We start from the raw sequence: 15,871 nt of genomic DNA, 5'->3' as shown, positions 1-15,871 counted from the left end.
GCAACCCCATAATCGCCTTTGACAGGACTTAACTGTCCAGGGGTTCTTTCCCTTTACTGTACAGTAAGGAAATGCCTTAAGATGAAATATGGCTGGAAGGGACGGAACTCAATTGCATTGTATCAGAGGTGATCTGGCCATTCCTGCACTGCTTTTCTGAAAAACGCCTCACCTCTTCTTCCCCATACATAACCTGTTCTACTTGTCTATCTTTACCTTTTAATGAGTTGCAGCAAGCAGAGCTTCAAGGAATATTAAGAAGGAGAAAGAGGAAATGGTTCTAGGAGGGTAGAAACTAGAAGCTGGGTTTCCTTAGGCCCATGTCAGTGACTAGAGAAAATTATTTTTAAAGTATGTGACTTGTTTGTTCTGGTGATACACGTTGCTCTGTTGCAACCACATTGTGCAACAGATTGAAGAAGACCGACAATTTTGCTTCTTTGCCTCAGAGGATTCTTAGAGCAGATGTACACCACATACGTACAGTGATTTGACAATTATTTATTCTCAACAAATCTAGGAATTTACAATTCTGCAAGTGGGGAGCAGGGCTTATGGACCTGCAACAGATAACTCCTAGCACCCCTACCAAATCACAAATTCCAGGATTCCAAGAGTATGAAATGCAATGAAACAAATAGTATTAAATAAAATGAAAGCCATGCAGCAAAACTACTATAAAAATGGCAGATATACTCACAGCAGGGCAAATGATTGTTTGACTTTACCTTCATACCAATATAGCTCAGTTTAAGGCAACAGACCAATTAAAAGTCTGCTCTAGAGAAAAATTCCAACATCAGTGTTAATACTGAATACAGGTATTCTGGGAGAGTATCCATGCAGAACTGCAAAAAATGTTAAAGATCTCTTTCAATAAAAAACCAGAGGCCTACCTCCTGGGAATAACAGATCTGGATATTCCACAAAAGAGGAAGGGTATCTTTTTATATGCAACGGTGGCAGCAAGAGTTTTGATCGCAGCAAAATGGAAGAGTAATGAAATCCCCTCTATACAGGATTGGATCCAAAAGCTGACAGAATATGTCGAATTAGATGGTTTATCAGGGGAAAAAAAGAATAAATCAAAACAGGAATTTGTTTCAAAATGGGAGGTTTTCAAAGAATATCTGAAAAATAAATATAGTAGTTAAATTCTGTTGCAGCATTCGAGGAACTTCAGTAATAGTTGCAAGGTAGATATAAGAAATTAGATTTATTAAGAATAAGTTTAATTATGATAAAAGTGTGCGTTGGCAATAAGTAATATGAATTTTAAATATGGAATAGACGGGAGGTTAGGTCTTTAGTGTTAAGAGCAATAGATGTTTTATTGTTTGCTAAGAAAATTATATGTCTATGGTTATTCTTGTGTGTAATTTGGTATTTGTGTTTTTTCTTTCTTTTTTCTTGTATCAATAAAAAACTTTATTAAAAAGAAAAAAGGGGGGGAAAGGAAAAACACTATGGGTGATAGCCAATTAAGCTGTACTCAGGGTGGACCCACAGCAATCAATGGAAAGTTCATTGACCAGTGAGTTTGAGTTTACTCGTAATGCTTATTGCAGCAATTTCCTCCTTAAACTTTCAATCTTTCGCAAGCATTTCCAACATTTGTAGTCCTACTACAGAATGCAGATTGATTGATCTTCAAGGTCACTTGCATATTTTTGCCCTAACTTTTTACAGATGTTTCTTATTATATGTATTCCACCTGCAGAAAACAGAGGCTTTCTAGCGCGGCAAGTGCAAATTCTCAATTACACTTAGCTCAGGTGATTTAGTGATATTGCCTATCACTGCGGTACAAAGTTGATGCTTCAGCAAAAGGGGGAAGGAGTGAAATCACTTAACCTCTGACCAAGTTTCAAGGCGAGGGAGGGTTATAAAAGGAAGAGCCGGCCTCCGAAGGAGCTGCCTTCTCTTCTCTTCTCTCCAAAGAACCAATCGCCATTATGAGCTTCAACGGAAAGTTTGAACTCCAAACCCATGAGAATTTTGAGCCCTTCATGAAAGCCATTGGTAAGCTGGTCAAATGAGGTGGTTAACTTGTTTGTGCTCCATGCCTCGCCCTTGTCTTCATTTTTGTCTTTTAAAAAGGCATTTGAAATCAAACAATAACCAGTAAAGAATAAAAAAAAATGTTATGGTGCTTTTGTCTCAAATGTAATTGGATTTTTATGATCACATGTTGTCCTTTTTATATTCCTTACTTTCCTGCTGGTATTAAAATGAATGCATATGTCTTTCAGTCTCGTGCAGAGCATAGTGACGATAACCTGCCTTAAAATTTGTGGCAATCTTCATGCCACAAAAGCAGAATTAACCTGACGTACTATCCAATTCTAAGCCGTGAAGAAGTTTTGTCTGATAGAGTGTAGTAGCTAAGCCTATTTTCAAAAAGGAGGGTTGTAGCAGGTCTCACCTCAGTCAGATTTCTAATGTGAATATAAAATCTACATTCTCCCAGAGTGCTCACTTGCATTACAAAAATGTATCGCCATAGCTTTTTCTTTCATTTGAACAACCACCTGAAAGACGCACAAACAATGTAATCCTATCTGTGTGACTTAGAAGTGAGTGGTATTGTGATTCAAAGTACCTAAGTGGGCATAGGATTGCAACCTTCATGTGGAAATGTTCTGAGAGCTGTGAAGTCCCCACCCCCATTATTATTATTATTATTATTATTATTATTATTATTATTATTATTATTATTATTAAACAAAAAAAAAAATTTTCCTTGCAGTAGCACCTTAAAGACCAACTAAGTTAGTTCTTGGTATGCTTGGTATGAGCTTTCGTGTGCATGCACACTTCTTCAGATACACTGAAACAGAAGTTGCCAGATCCTTCTATATAGTGAGAAGGTGGGGAGGGGTATTACTCAGAAGGGTGGTGGGAATGGGTGATTGGCAGATAGCTGTGATGAGCCTGTTGACGACTCTTAACGACTGCAATAGGTCTTACAGGAAAAAGCAAGGGGTGAGAAGGTGAAAAATGGCTTTGTCATGTATAATGAGATAAGAATCCAATGTCTTTGTTCAGACCAGGTCTCTCCATGGTTTTAAGTTTGGTAATGAGTTGCAATTCAGCGACACCCTTCTGAGTAATACCCCTCCCCACCTTCTCACTATATAGAAGGATCTGGCAACTTCTGTTTCAGTGTATCTGAAGAAGTGTGCATGCACACGAAAGCTCATACCAAGAACTAACTTAGTTGGTCTTTAAGGTGCTACTGGAAGGAAAAAAAAATTTTGTTTTGACTATGGCAGACCAACACGGCTACCTATCTGTAACTATTATTATTATTATTATTATTATTATTATTATTATTATTTTATTATTATTATTAATTTATATACTGTCCTTTATCAAAAGATCTCAGGGCCATAGGGTTATTTAATGATCTACAGTGGTACCTTGGGTTAAGTACTTAATTCGTTCCGGAGGTCCGTTCTTAACCTGAAACTGTTCTTAAGCTGAAGCACCACTTTAGCTAATGGGGCCTCCTGCTGCCGCCGCCGCATGATTTCTGTTCTCATCCTGAAGCAAAGTTCTTAACCTGAAGCACTATTTCTGGGTTAGCGGAGCCTGTAACCTGAAGCGTCTGTAACCTGAGGTACATTGCATATGACTGTTGATTTCCTTCTGCCCAGGCCTTTCCGATGAGCTGATTGAAAAGGGCAAGGACCTCAAAAGCATCTCTGAAATTGTTCAGAATGGCAAGAAGTTCAAGGTCACCGTGACAACCGGAAGCAAGGTGTTGACTAACGAGTTTACAATCGGAGCGGAGGCTGAGCTGCAGACGCCAACAGGAGAGAGGGTCAAGGTAGAGTCTTTTCCATTTATATATGGCGGGGAACCTATGGCCCTCCAGATTTTGCTGAACGATAGGTCCCATTGGCCAGGCTTGCAGTGGCTGATGGGAGTTGTAGTTCATCAGTGTCTGGGGGATCAAAGGTCCCCCACACCTGATACAGGGCTTCCTTCTTTGAACAGGAAGCTAGTTTCTAACGAGAACAATCAGATCCCGCCTACAAACGTACACAAACTCTATCTTCCCCATATACCATGGCTACCAGATTTTTTCCAATGAATCCAGGGACACTTTTTTTTTTTTTTTGAAGCTGAGGAGCAACAGGGAGTCAATACAGTGGTACCTCGGGTTAAGTACTTAATTCGGTCCGTTCTTAACCTGAAACTGTTCTTAACCTGAAGCACCACTTTAGCTAATGGGGCCTCCTGCTGTTGCCGCACCGCCGGAGCACGATTTCTGTTCTCATCCTGAAGCAAAGTTCTTAATCCGAGGTACTATTTCTGGGTTAGCAGAGTCTGTAACCTGAAGTGTCTGTAACCTGAAGCGTATGTAACCCGAGGTAGCACTGTAGTGGTGATAGTGAGGCAAAAGACCCTGGGCCCAAGCACACATGCATATTGTATAAAGGTGCAAAGCCCTTCTTTCACACCCTGTGAAACATAAATACGCAGAGTTTTTAAAAAACTGGGCAATGGCCGGCTGCCCGCCACTCCTGAGCCTCCCCCGATCAGTCAAAACAAAGGGGGCAGGAGATCGCACAAGACACATCCTATGCGCACAATACACATCATATGGGGACTTCTGGTGAGGAAAAATGGCGGGCGCCACTGCCATGTTTCCCAGGGACAAATGTGCAAATCTGGGGACATTCCAGGGACGGAATTTGTTCGGGGACAGATTTGCAAATCCGGGGACTGTCCCCAGGAACTGGGGACGTCTGGTAACCATATCATATACAGCAGCATCAAAAGAAATATTATGAAGCAGGCAAAAGCATTTTTTTCCCAGGGAATGTATGTGGGAAGACCACATTCTTTGATCATATACGTGCATATTTCTCACTTAATGAAAACAGAGAGGTGTAACATATTTCACAGAGCCATACTGACACATTGCCATAGATCAGTGTTTCCCAAACTGGGGTCTCCAGCTGTTTCCCCCCCCCCCAAAAAAATATTTTTCACAATTATAACAAATACAACAAAACAAAAACAGAAAAAATACCAAAGAGAAAACAATACAATACAATACTAAAAAAAAAAAACAGAACCAAAACCACCACAATTAAAAAAGTAATCCTAACCCCATATCCCTTGAAAACCCAATTTTGTTTACACTGTTAATTGACTTCCTCAAATCCTCCCTTCTGAATTGTATCTGCATGTAACAGCTTTCCAATATCATTCTTAAACAAAAAATATTTCCGTCTTATTCACTTTTCTTACTGTTCCAAATCCCATTTATTTCATTAAATCCTAATTTAATCCTAGGCCTGTTTGGTACTTTCAAGTGACTTCTAATAATTTATATTTCCAGCTGTTTTTGGACTACAACTCCCATCATCCCTGGCTGGTCAGGGATAATGGGAATCGTAATCCAAAAACAGCTGGAAACCCAAGTTTGGGGGAAACTGCCATAGATCATAATAAAAAGGCAAGCTCACTGGGCACCCCTCATGTGTGGAGGAAAACTTAAACTTATGAACATGTTGACAAGGTACATGAAAATGTCAGCGCTTGAACTGGAACCCAATCGCGGCTGCTTTTCTTCTCCCACAGGCCGTTGTTGAAATGGAAGGAGACAACAAGATGGTTGTGAACCTGAAGGGCATCAAGTCTGTCACTGAAATAAATGGGGACACCATCACTAATGTAAGTCCACCTAAACTGGAGGCCTCCATTGCAGCCTGGACCACCACTACAATATTTTACCCTAACTGCTCCATTTTCAGAGGGCCTTGGAAGTTAAGGCCTCTAGAACAGGAGGAGACAATTTCACACCCTCCAAATGTTGTTGAACAACTCCCATCAGTCCCAAGTGTCATGGACTGGGAGAGGAACCAGCTGGGGAACCACCACGAGAAGAAGACTCAGAGCCCAGGGAGTGGTGGTGGGGCAACGATGAGTAGTCAGAGGGAGAAGACTGGAAGAGGAGGTGGCAGAAGCTGAAAAGGTTACAGGGCTTAAAGGGGTGGGAGAGTCAGTGGCTGTGCTGGGCCCAGGGGTTAACCCAAGCAATGCGGTCCAGGTCCAATCCCGAATCCCAGGATTCCGCGAGGAGTCAGTCTGACAGGGCCAAGGCAGGAAACCAGGCAAGGTCAGGCACAGGGTCTCAGGCAGGTTCTAGCAAACAGCAAAGTTGCTCCTGCAACCTGGGGCGGGGTCCGACAGACTTTTCTCTTTGTCGGGGTAACGGCCGGTCCTGATCCCCCGGTGACTCACCTCCCTGTCTCACCGGAAGGTGAGCACTCCTCCTGCGAGTACTCAGGTCTCTCCTTCTCTCGGACCTTAGTCTCTGCAGCTTGGGAGATGTTGGTGGGTTACTAGACCCAGCGGCCGCCTCAGCCTCTCCTGACCCAACTGGTAGTGGAGCAGCTGTAAGTGATGGCCCAGCTGAAGGCAACGAAGTAATCCCCGCATCTGGAGCCAGGGCAGGCTCAGGCCCCGGACTTGGCCCAGCTGGAGAACCTGTGAAGACTGGGGCTCTTCAGAATCAGGCTCCAGACTAGGTTCAGATGCTGCCTGAGGCAAAGGATCCGGTGCAGACTGAGACATCTCTGGTTCCGAGTCCGAGTCCCAGGCCATCACAGTGGCCCAGAGAAGTCGAGAACCAGAGGCAGAAGCTGAAGAAGGCAAGGAGAGAGGAAGGAGGCCAAGATGCAGAGATGAGTCAGGGCAGTGAAGAGTCACGGGTGTCTCCCCCCTCCTGCTGTGACAAGCTCCCCGCCCTCTTCTCTCCCAGAACCAGAAGAGGCATAAAAAGGGCGGAGAAGTGGTTGGCTGAACGCAGAAGCAGTCTCTGATAGCTTGGGGAAAACCCTGGAGAGAAAGGGACTTAAGACGGCTGTGGGAAAATGGGGACTTTCAGTCTCAACAACTGCTTCATGGGGGCAAGACCTGCCAGAGAAGATTTACTGTGCTCTTTGGGCCTGACCCTCAGCCAAGTTTGCAGTGCAGAAATTGTGTTTTTGCTAATAACTCCAACTCTGAATGTTGTGATTACTGAAGGCTCACTCTTTGACGCCAGCCAACATAGCTAATGGTCAAGGCTGGTGGGAGTTGTAGTTCCACAATATCTGGGGTCCACCGCATAGGCTACCCTGCACCACCGTATCAAAGGATTTAGCATGTTCCTCATATCCATACTTTTTCAGTTTCAATGCATTGGGTGGTTTGGTTTCAAATTCAGGTAGAATGTAAATATTTTAATGTATGGCAGGGGGGCACAGCCTTTGGGTCATCTGCTAAGTGGAGAATTATAATAATTTATTATTTATACCCCGCCCATCTGGCTGGGTTTCCCCAGCCACTCTGGGCAGCTTCCAAAAGAATATTAAAATACAATAGTCTATTAAACATTAAAAGCTTCCCTAAACAGGGCTGCCTTCAGATGTCTTCTAAAAGTCTGGTAGTTGTGGTTCTCTTTGACATCTGGTGGGAGGGCGTTCCACAGGGCAGGTGCCACTACCGAGAAGGCCCTCTGCCTGGTTCTCTGTAATTTGGCTTCTTGCAGTGAGGGAACTGCCAGAAGGCCCTCAGCGCTGGACCTCAGTGTCTGGGCAGAACAATGGGGGTGGAGATGCTCCTTCAGGTATACTGGACCAAGATCATTTAGGGCTTTAAAGGTCATCCTGTTTCAAGTTTTACACTCCTGGTGCAGATGTTTAAGAGAACAGCATCCCATCCCATGGACAAATCAAGTATTAGTCATTCTTGGGAAGGCTAACTTGAAGTTTGAGGTCATCCTGAAAAAGATTTCTCATGGTATTAATGTATATACTTTGAGTAGGAGGCAAAATCCTCTTATTGGTTTTTTATGCCTATATTGATTACATTTTTATTTATTAGGGGATTTTCAAAAAAGCACTGTCAATGATTCTAGAGTGGTTTACAAAATCTGGGTCAGATAACAGGGTGTCAGGCATTGGTTGCAGACAATATATCAGTGATTGTTACCTTATTATAATTATTGGTGATACCAAATAGAAATGGGAGTAATATTTTGGGGGACCCATATATACCAAATGTGCAGTAGGCTCAAGACTCTGGGTTCAAGGTTTGCTTGCATCATGTATGCTGGGCACAGGATCAGTAGCCATTGGGGAACCAGGGTGCAAGGAAATTCAATTCAGTTTGCATGTCTAGGCAAAACGACCTACCGTATTTTTTGCTCAATAAGACGCAACAGACCACAAGACGTGCCTAGGAGGAAAACAAGGGGGGGAAAATCTGAATCTCAGAAGCCAGAACAGCAAGAGGGATCGCTGTGCAGTGAAAGCAGCGATCCCTCTTGCTGTTCTGGCTTCTGGGATAGCTGTGCAGCCTGCATTCGCCCCATAAGACGCACACACATTTCCCCTTACTTTTTAGGAGGGGAAAAGTGAGTCTTATAGAGCAAAAAATACGGTAATTCAAGCCTTCTATAAACAATCCATGTACCAGAACACAGTCATCCTTTGAAATTCATGCTCCTCTAAGTTTAGCAATGCAGATTTGCAGCCAGGTAATAGGTACAAACCTGGATATGCTGCCCTGATCTCTTTTGGGAGAAAGGGCAAGGTATCAATGAAAACATTTTTTTTTAAAAAAAAAGAAAGAAATTAAGTATAAATTGTGGATGATTAAAACTCTTGGTTTTTTCCTTTCCTTTCTAGACACTGAGCATGGGTGACATTCAATACAAGAGGATCAGCAAAAGAATCTAGATAACTCAGGCATTTCTATACTTTTACTGTGTAAAAGTAGTACAATAAAGTGAAATGTATGCAAATGCCTCTTCGTTGCTGTCATTATTGGTGTACGGAAGACGGCTATCAAAGACAAGAGCGCCCAGAGCAGGTTGGGTCTCTCTCCCAACTTAACAGGATTTATTATAGGGTTGCCATACGTCTGGAATTTTCTGGACGTATAGGAATACTGCAGCCACAAGCAGTGTCCGCTCAGAAATCGGCTAATGTCCGGAAAACTCCAGACATATGGCAGCCCATGGCCGCAGTGTCGTTTTTGCCGATTTCCCTCAGAAGTAGCTCAAAAACGCCCAATTTTTTTGGCCAAACCTTTTTTAGAAAAAGCTCAGCAACCTTTCTGTCTGGATTTTTCACATTTTGAAATATGGCAACCCTAATCTCCTAATATTTTACATAGCTGTCAACTTTTCCCTTTTCTTGCGAGGAGTCCTATTCGGAATAAGGGAATTTCCCTTTAAAAAAGGGAAACGTTGACAGCTATGATATTTTATGATTCATGCTTGATGGCTTGTGAGTGGAAGGAATCAGTAGAGGCCTTTGGGTTTCACCCATAAGGCCTTTGAACACCCATAAGGCCATCGGAAAAGCTGGATAGCTTTGCTAGGACAGACATTCAGCAAGAAAAAGGAAGGCACTAAGTGGAAATAAATGATGCTTTAACTAAGAATCCCCAGATTTGTTATCTTATGAAAACCTAACCCAGGGGTCAGCGACATGCGGCCCATGGGCCAGAAGCAGCCTACAGAGGCCGTTTAACCAGCCTACGATTCGCCCCAGAACCAAGCTGCCTGTTTGGCGAGTCCCAGCGTACTGCGTTAAACTGTGGGGGGAGCCACTCTCTTCTGTGGCTCAGGAAATCGCTTCTGCGCATGCACAGATGCTGAAAATCACTTCTGTGCTGGCGCAATTTTCGGCGTCTGGGCATGTGCAGAAGCGATTTCCGGCGCCCACAGAGGATCTCCACCCGAGTGAACCGGCCCAGCCAAGGTAAACCTTGTCAACCCCTGACCTAAGCTAAACTGGTAGGCCTGGTGCAAATGAAGGGTAGTACTTGGGACACAATGGGATGCGGGTGGTGCTGTGGGTTAAACCACAGAGCCTAGGACTTGCCGATCAGAAGGTTGGCGGTTCGAATCCCCGCAACGGGGTGAGCTCTCATTGCTCAGTCCCTGCTCCTGCCAACCAAGCAGTTCAAAAGCACCTCAAAGTGCAAGTAGATAAATAGATACTGCTCTGGCGGGAAGGTAAACGGCGTTTCCGTGCGCTGCTCTGGTTCGCCAGAAGCGGCTTAGTCATGCTGGCCACATGACCCGGAAGCTGTACGCAGGCTTCTTCGGCCAATAAAGCGAGATGAGCACCACAACCCCAGAGTCGGCCACGACTGGACCTAATGGTCAGGGGTCCCTTTACCTTTACTTTACTTGGGACACACTTAAGGCAACATCTTAAAACTCAAATGCTTTTTAAGGAATAAGAGTATAAATGTAACCTCCATCTGAGATGGATGTACGAACTGTGGCAAAGTGATGTTCTTCCAAAAGTAAACCGAACACAAGTGACTGAAACAAGTGTTGAAGTATCATAATAACTTTATTGATCATTGAAATGAGTGAATGTAGGCTTTGACTCCTCCTGTGAAATGTTTCTAACTCAACATGCTGGGCATGTAGAAAAAGCATGTCTCTCTGGCGCTGTCCTCAGGAGAGCCGGACATTCAGAACCAAACCCCCTCTTTCCTTGGCACTTCCTTCCTGTTCAGAACCAAAATGGCTGATTTGCACCAGCTGTCGGAATTCAAGGAGATACCTCCAGGCCAGCCAACAATCCCATTCTTATTTCTTCTGGAAGATGCCAGGTGAAATCTCGTTGGTGGCGGGCTCAGGCATGACCTGAATTGTTTGGTTCTGAAGCGCTGCCTCTCGCATCTTGTAGTACATAAACTCATTCTCTTGGAACATGCGCAGCTCCATCTCTGACTGAACGCGCATGGCCTGAAAGGATGGAGACAATGAGACACAAAGCTAATTTCTTGAGAGTCAGGATCCTGCTCCGCTTGTGATGCGTGAGGAAGCCCTCAACCCTGAAACCCAGTTTCTCATCGCAAACTGCTAACATTTGGCCTTGTCATACTATATGTTGTGTATCCTCTGTGCAAAATCAAGTTTTTAAAAAATCTGCCGTCTGCATTTCATTATGATAATCTTCCATAATTTATTGCTTCTGCTAGTCATACAGCAAGCAGTTGCTCTTAGGGGTTATGCGAACTAATAAAGGCCAATGTAACTCTCATTTAGCCCCTACTCTGTGGCTTCTGATGTTCCATAAAGTCCACACATTTCTAAGTGTCATTGTCATGACAGCTAGAAACATGCTCTTCTATTCAAGTTGAGATCCCACTGGTCAGGCTACAAACAGAGCGTTTAGTGGGCAGTGCTAGAAACTCAGATATACAAGCTAGCTGCCAAATGGCTGCTTAAATCAGGGTTACAGTTGCCGAAACAGAATGCCTAGTTGCCATTTTGGGGAGCCAGACAACTCAAAAGTTGTATTTTTCAATATGAGTTTTTTGGTTCCTGCAATTCATTCTGCAAATATAATTCTACAGGAGGTGTTGCCAGTGTGTTAAAACAGTCAAGACTTGTTAGGTTTCCAAGGGGTTGCTCGAGAGCAAGCAGGCAAATACCTCCCTGCTTGGCTGTGAAGGCTTGCTTTTGCTGCAAAATAAACTTTATCTGTCCGGAGCACCACTCTCGCGTGGCTGACTCATTCACTGGCAGAATCCGTGAGTGGGCGGGGCTTAAACTTTCCCCAGCAAACCTGCCTGGAGCCTCACAATACCACGAGTCACTTACCTCCAAATCTTTGGTAATTGGATGGGTGGAGCCATGGGTCACCAGAAGAATAGCGTAGGCTTTGCAAATCATCCCATGGCCTGCTTCAATGAGGCCAGCATGCCACTGCGTCACTCCAGCTCTCATGAGGGCCATCCCTAGCTGTGCGTTGTTTGGGTGGTAGAGTTTCCTAGGGGAAATACACAAGGAAGCCACTTGACATTTGCAAATCAGTGTTGGGCATATACCGTATTTTTCGCTCTATAACACGCACCAGACCATAACACGCACGTAGTTTTTAGAGGAGGAAAACAATAAAAAAAATATTCTAAATGAAATAGTGGATATATGATTTTTGTGGTTCATGCTGTGGCCACAGACATGTGATCTGACAGTGAGTTTGGAGTAGCTCAATGCAAAAATCCTGAGGATCCATGTGGATCCATGCTTTGTAACCACGGAGGAGGGAAGGAAGGGGAACCATGGATCCTCTGCTCACGACTGTGGCAGATCCCCCCCCCCCCGCCACCCGCAGGCATTCGCTCCATAACACGCACAGACATTTCCCCTTACTTTCTAGGAGGAAAAAAGTGAGTGTTATGGTGCAAAAAATACAGTATGTTGCTTCTTGCTTGGGTTTCCAGCTTGTTGGAGATGTGGCGATTTGCTTAATGGAGGGCTCAGTCCGAAGAAGGAAATTTGACTCCATTCCTTCTTCCACCAATGACTGCAGCCTCCATAATGAATGGAAAGTTATGCTGGGTCTCTGGGACTACACAACCATTGCTGCTGTGCCTTTGGACCATGTCTTGGAAGCAGTGATGCTGAATGGTTGGAGGCGCAAGCTGAACGGATGGATAGGTTTCAAAAAGTGAACATACAAACTTAAGGTGGGGTAAACGGTTATGGGAGGGTGAAAGCCTGGCGCCCTTTGAGATCCTGCCAATGTAATTTCACGGATCTTTGGGATGCATAATAATAATAATAATAATAATAATAATAATAATTTATTATTTATACCCCACCCATCTGGCTGGGTTTCCCCAGCCACTCTGGGTGCCTTCCAACAAAACACTAAAATACAATAACTTATTAAACATTAAAAGCTTCCCTAAACAGGGCTGCCTTCAGATCTCTTCTAAAAGTTTGGTAGTTATTTTTCTCTTTGACATCTGGTGGGAGGGCGTTCCACAGGGCAGGTGCCACCACCGAGAAGGCCCTCTGCCTGGTTCCCTGTAACTTGGCTTCTTACAGTGAGGGAACCACCAGAAGGCCTTCGGCGCTGGACCTCAGTGTCCGGGCAGAACGATGGAGGTGGAGACGCTCCTTCAGGTATACTGGGCCGAGGCCGTTTAGGGCTTTAAAGGTCAGCACCAACACTTTGAATTGTGCTCGGAAACGTACAGGACAAGACAAGCAGCTAGTTGCCAGGGATTTCGCACATGACCACATAAAGGTTGGATTGGATGGTGATCATCAATGATTGGACGATGCCGACAGCAATAGACTTTATTCTCTATGGCTCCCAGTAATTGCTAAGGGACTAGTAAACAATTACAATCTAGGATGCCATAGGAAGGTGCCTCCTGCCCCAGACTCTGAAATCAGGGGCAAAGGAAGGGGGCAGTGGGGGCAGTGCGCCCTGGGTGTCACCACGGAGGGGGGTGACAAAATGCCAGGCAGCACTCACTGCGGGGCCTGTAGCGCGCCTGAGCCACATGTCTCTCCTGGAAGTGACGTGGTGGCTTCGTCTGCCCACAGCCTCCCCCTCAGCTGTAGGGCGGCTGAGTGGGAGGAGGCAGGCAGACTCCTCAGAGGCCCCGCAGAACGTCCTGCCCTGGCTGGCCCCACCCCACGGGCAGCTGGCCCCACCCCTGGGGACAGGGCACATGCCCCAGGTGCCCAATCGGCTTGCTCCGTCGCTGGCCCCCATAGCACTGGTGCCTCCCCTGTCCCTTCCACTGAACTGACTCCATTTCTTCACTTGCGGACAGCTTTGCTGCCAGCCCTCGGTCCAAACTGCACCAACCGGGTAAAACAGGAATAGATCGCTATGAATTGTGCACCTACTCAGTTCATGCCCAAAAGAGAGACTTTTGACAAAAACACACATACTTGACCTGATGATGGACATTTTGGTAGCATCATAAAAACAAGCATTATAGCCATACCTCGGGGTACAGACGCTTCAGGTTGTGCTGAAACCCGAAAGTACAGGAATGGGTTACTTCTGGGTTTCGGCAGTTGCGCATGCACAGAAGCGCTAAATCGTGCTTTGCGCACAGAAGCGCCGAATTGCAACCCATGCATGCACAGACGCGCCGCTGCAGGTTGCGAATGCTGCGGGTTGCGAACGTACATCCCGCACGGATCACGTACACTGTACTGGCTACACGGAATATATTAACTGCATCGTTTATATATGCAAATAAGTTCCGGAAGAGCAGAGAAAGGATGGAACTGCCTGGTGAACCTAAGCAGGTTATGACATTGTACAGCTTTCACTGGATGCTTTAAAGCTCCCCTATTGTTACAGACTAGACAGCATCTTAAAAAGCAGAGACATCACCTTGCCAACAAAGGTCCGTATAGTAAAAGCTATGGTTTTCCCAGTAGTGATGTATGGAAGTGAGAGCTGGACCATAAAGAAGGCTGATCGCCGAAGAATTGATTCTATTGAATTTTGGTGCTGGAGGAGACTCTTGAGAGTCCCATGGACTGCAAGAAGATCAAACGCATCCATTCTTAAGGAAATCAGCCCTGAGTGCTCACTGGAAGGACAGATCCTGAAGCTGAGGCTCCAATACTTTGGCCACCTCATGAGAAGAGAAGACTCCCTGGAAAAGACCCTGATGTTGGGAAAGAGTGAGGGCACAAGGAGAAGGGGACGACAGAGGATGAGACGGTTGGACAGCGTTCTCGAAGCTAGTTACATGAGTCTGACCAAACTGTAGGAGGCAGTGGAAGACAGGAGTGCCTGGCGTGCTCTGGTCCATGGAGTCACGAAGAGTTGGACACGACTAAATGACTAAACGACTAAACAACAAGAACAACATTGTTACAGAAAGGTGAGTTGGCTTGCAGCCAGCATCATGTTTCATTTTGGAAAACTGTTTCAAAATCATTTTTATCTGTTGCATTTTTATTGCTGCTGGTAGCTTTTAGCAGCCTAGAGATATTCCAAATAAATGAATAAAATGGATATACATACATGTAACCATCCACCATTCGTTTTGAATAACCAGCTGCCTCGTCGAAGAGCTGGAGGTAAGAGAGAACTTCCGACATGATGCTGAGGATCCGGAGTAGGTAAAGGTTTGTGTCTCCCAGCACTGGGTCCTGCTTGTCCAGACACTCTCGACACAGCTTTACAACCTAGGACAAACCACACACAGAAAGGAACATCATAGAAAGAGGTACACTTGTGGCAGAACAAATCTGCCTCTGCAGTGCATAGCTCTGGAGACATGCTGTTTTACAAGGGAGTTGGGACATAAACGGCCGGTTTCGGTAACCGCTTAACACACATATCCGAAATGGTATTTTGTTTCCCAAGAGGATAGCCATTCCTTTCCTGTACAGTTGTCATTGTCAGCTAGGGCACTATCATGTTTGGGGAATGGGGTGTTTGGTGTGTTGGGGGAAGGGTAGTACCACTGGTGGGGGACACACCATGCTCCTTCTGGGGTAGTTTGGTCCCCAACCCTGCACTCAACCCTCACACTAAAAGTCCGAGGTACTCATTAAACAAATTCCTGGAGTATGTGGTACCCAGAAGTGGACACCACTTAACCACCTGAGTTGGATGATGATGATGATGATGATCATCATCATCATCATCATCATCAAAACCAGGCTCAGGGTGGCTTGTTGTTGTTGTTGTCGTTTAGTCGTTTAGTCGTGTCTGACTCTTCGTGACCCCATGGACCAGAGCACGCCAGGCACCTCTGTCCTCCACTACCTCCCGCAGTTTGGTCAGACTCATGCTGGTAGCTTCGAGAACACTATCCAACCATCTCATCCTCTGTCGTCCCCTTCTCCTTGTGCCCTCCATCTTTCCCAACATCAGTGTCTTCTCCAGGGAGTCTTCTCTTCTCATGAGGTGGCCAAAGTACTGGAGCCTCAGCTTCATGATCTTTCCTTCCAGTGAGCACTCAGGGCTGATTTCCTTAAGAATGGATGTGTTTGATCTTCTTGCAGTCCATGGGACTCTCAAGAGTCTCCTCCAGCACCAAAATTCAAAAGAATCAATTC

General features: G+C 45.1%; 2 protein-coding genes across 4 annotated transcripts in view; one reads left to right on the top strand and one right to left on the bottom strand.

Moving 5' to 3' along the window:
• The first annotated feature begins 1,904 nt into the window (after positions 1 to 1,904).
• On the top strand, positions 1,905 to 8,809 carry FABP1 (fatty acid binding protein 1). Its single transcript, XM_053363077.1, has 4 exons — positions 1,905 to 2,022; positions 3,660 to 3,832; positions 5,599 to 5,691; positions 8,694 to 8,809. The coding sequence occupies exons 1-4, from the start codon at positions 1,956 to 1,958 to the stop codon at positions 8,742 to 8,744; spliced, it is 384 nt and encodes a 127-aa protein (XP_053219052.1). The 5' UTR covers positions 1,905 to 1,955; the 3' UTR covers positions 8,745 to 8,809.
• Positions 8,810 to 10,357: 1,548 nt separating this feature from the next.
• The window catches only part of SMYD1 (SET and MYND domain containing 1), a 49,862-nt gene continuing 44,348 nt past the window's right edge, over positions 10,358 to 15,871 (bottom strand). For all 3 annotated transcript variants that reach the window (XM_053363055.1, XM_053363053.1, XM_053363054.1), the window contains 3 exons: positions 14,829 to 14,992; positions 11,639 to 11,807; positions 10,358 to 10,777 (listed from right to left, as the gene is read on the bottom strand). In XM_053363055.1, coding sequence (XP_053219030.1) covers positions 10,619 to 10,777; positions 11,639 to 11,807; positions 14,829 to 14,992 — 492 coding nt within the window. In that variant the 3' untranslated portion in view covers positions 10,358 to 10,618. The remainder of the gene's footprint in view (positions 10,778 to 11,638; positions 11,808 to 14,828; positions 14,993 to 15,871) is intronic.

This window comes from Podarcis raffonei, chromosome 13, assembly GCF_027172205.1.
Source record: "Podarcis raffonei isolate rPodRaf1 chromosome 13, rPodRaf1.pri, whole genome shotgun sequence".
Classification (NCBI taxonomy): domain Eukaryota; kingdom Metazoa; phylum Chordata; class Lepidosauria; order Squamata; family Lacertidae; genus Podarcis; species Podarcis raffonei.
The sequence above is the reverse complement of the archived record's forward strand: the minus strand, read 5'-3'. Positions and strand labels throughout refer to the sequence as shown.

What these genes read in the sequence shown, in the direction of transcription:
- FABP1 (XM_053363077.1), top strand. Translation starts at nt 1,956, where the DNA reads ATGAGCTTCAACGGAAAGTTTGAACTCCAAACCCATGAGAATTTTGAG. An exon ending in CAACAGGAGAGAGGGTCAAG is followed by an intron (nt 3,833 to 5,598) that starts GTAGAGTCTTTT and finishes CTTCTCCCACAG; the next exon opens with GCCGTTGTTGAAATGGAAGG. An exon ending in ATGGGGACACCATCACTAAT is followed by an intron (nt 5,692 to 8,693) that starts GTAAGTCCACCT and finishes TTTCCTTTCTAG; the next exon opens with ACACTGAGCATGGGTGACAT.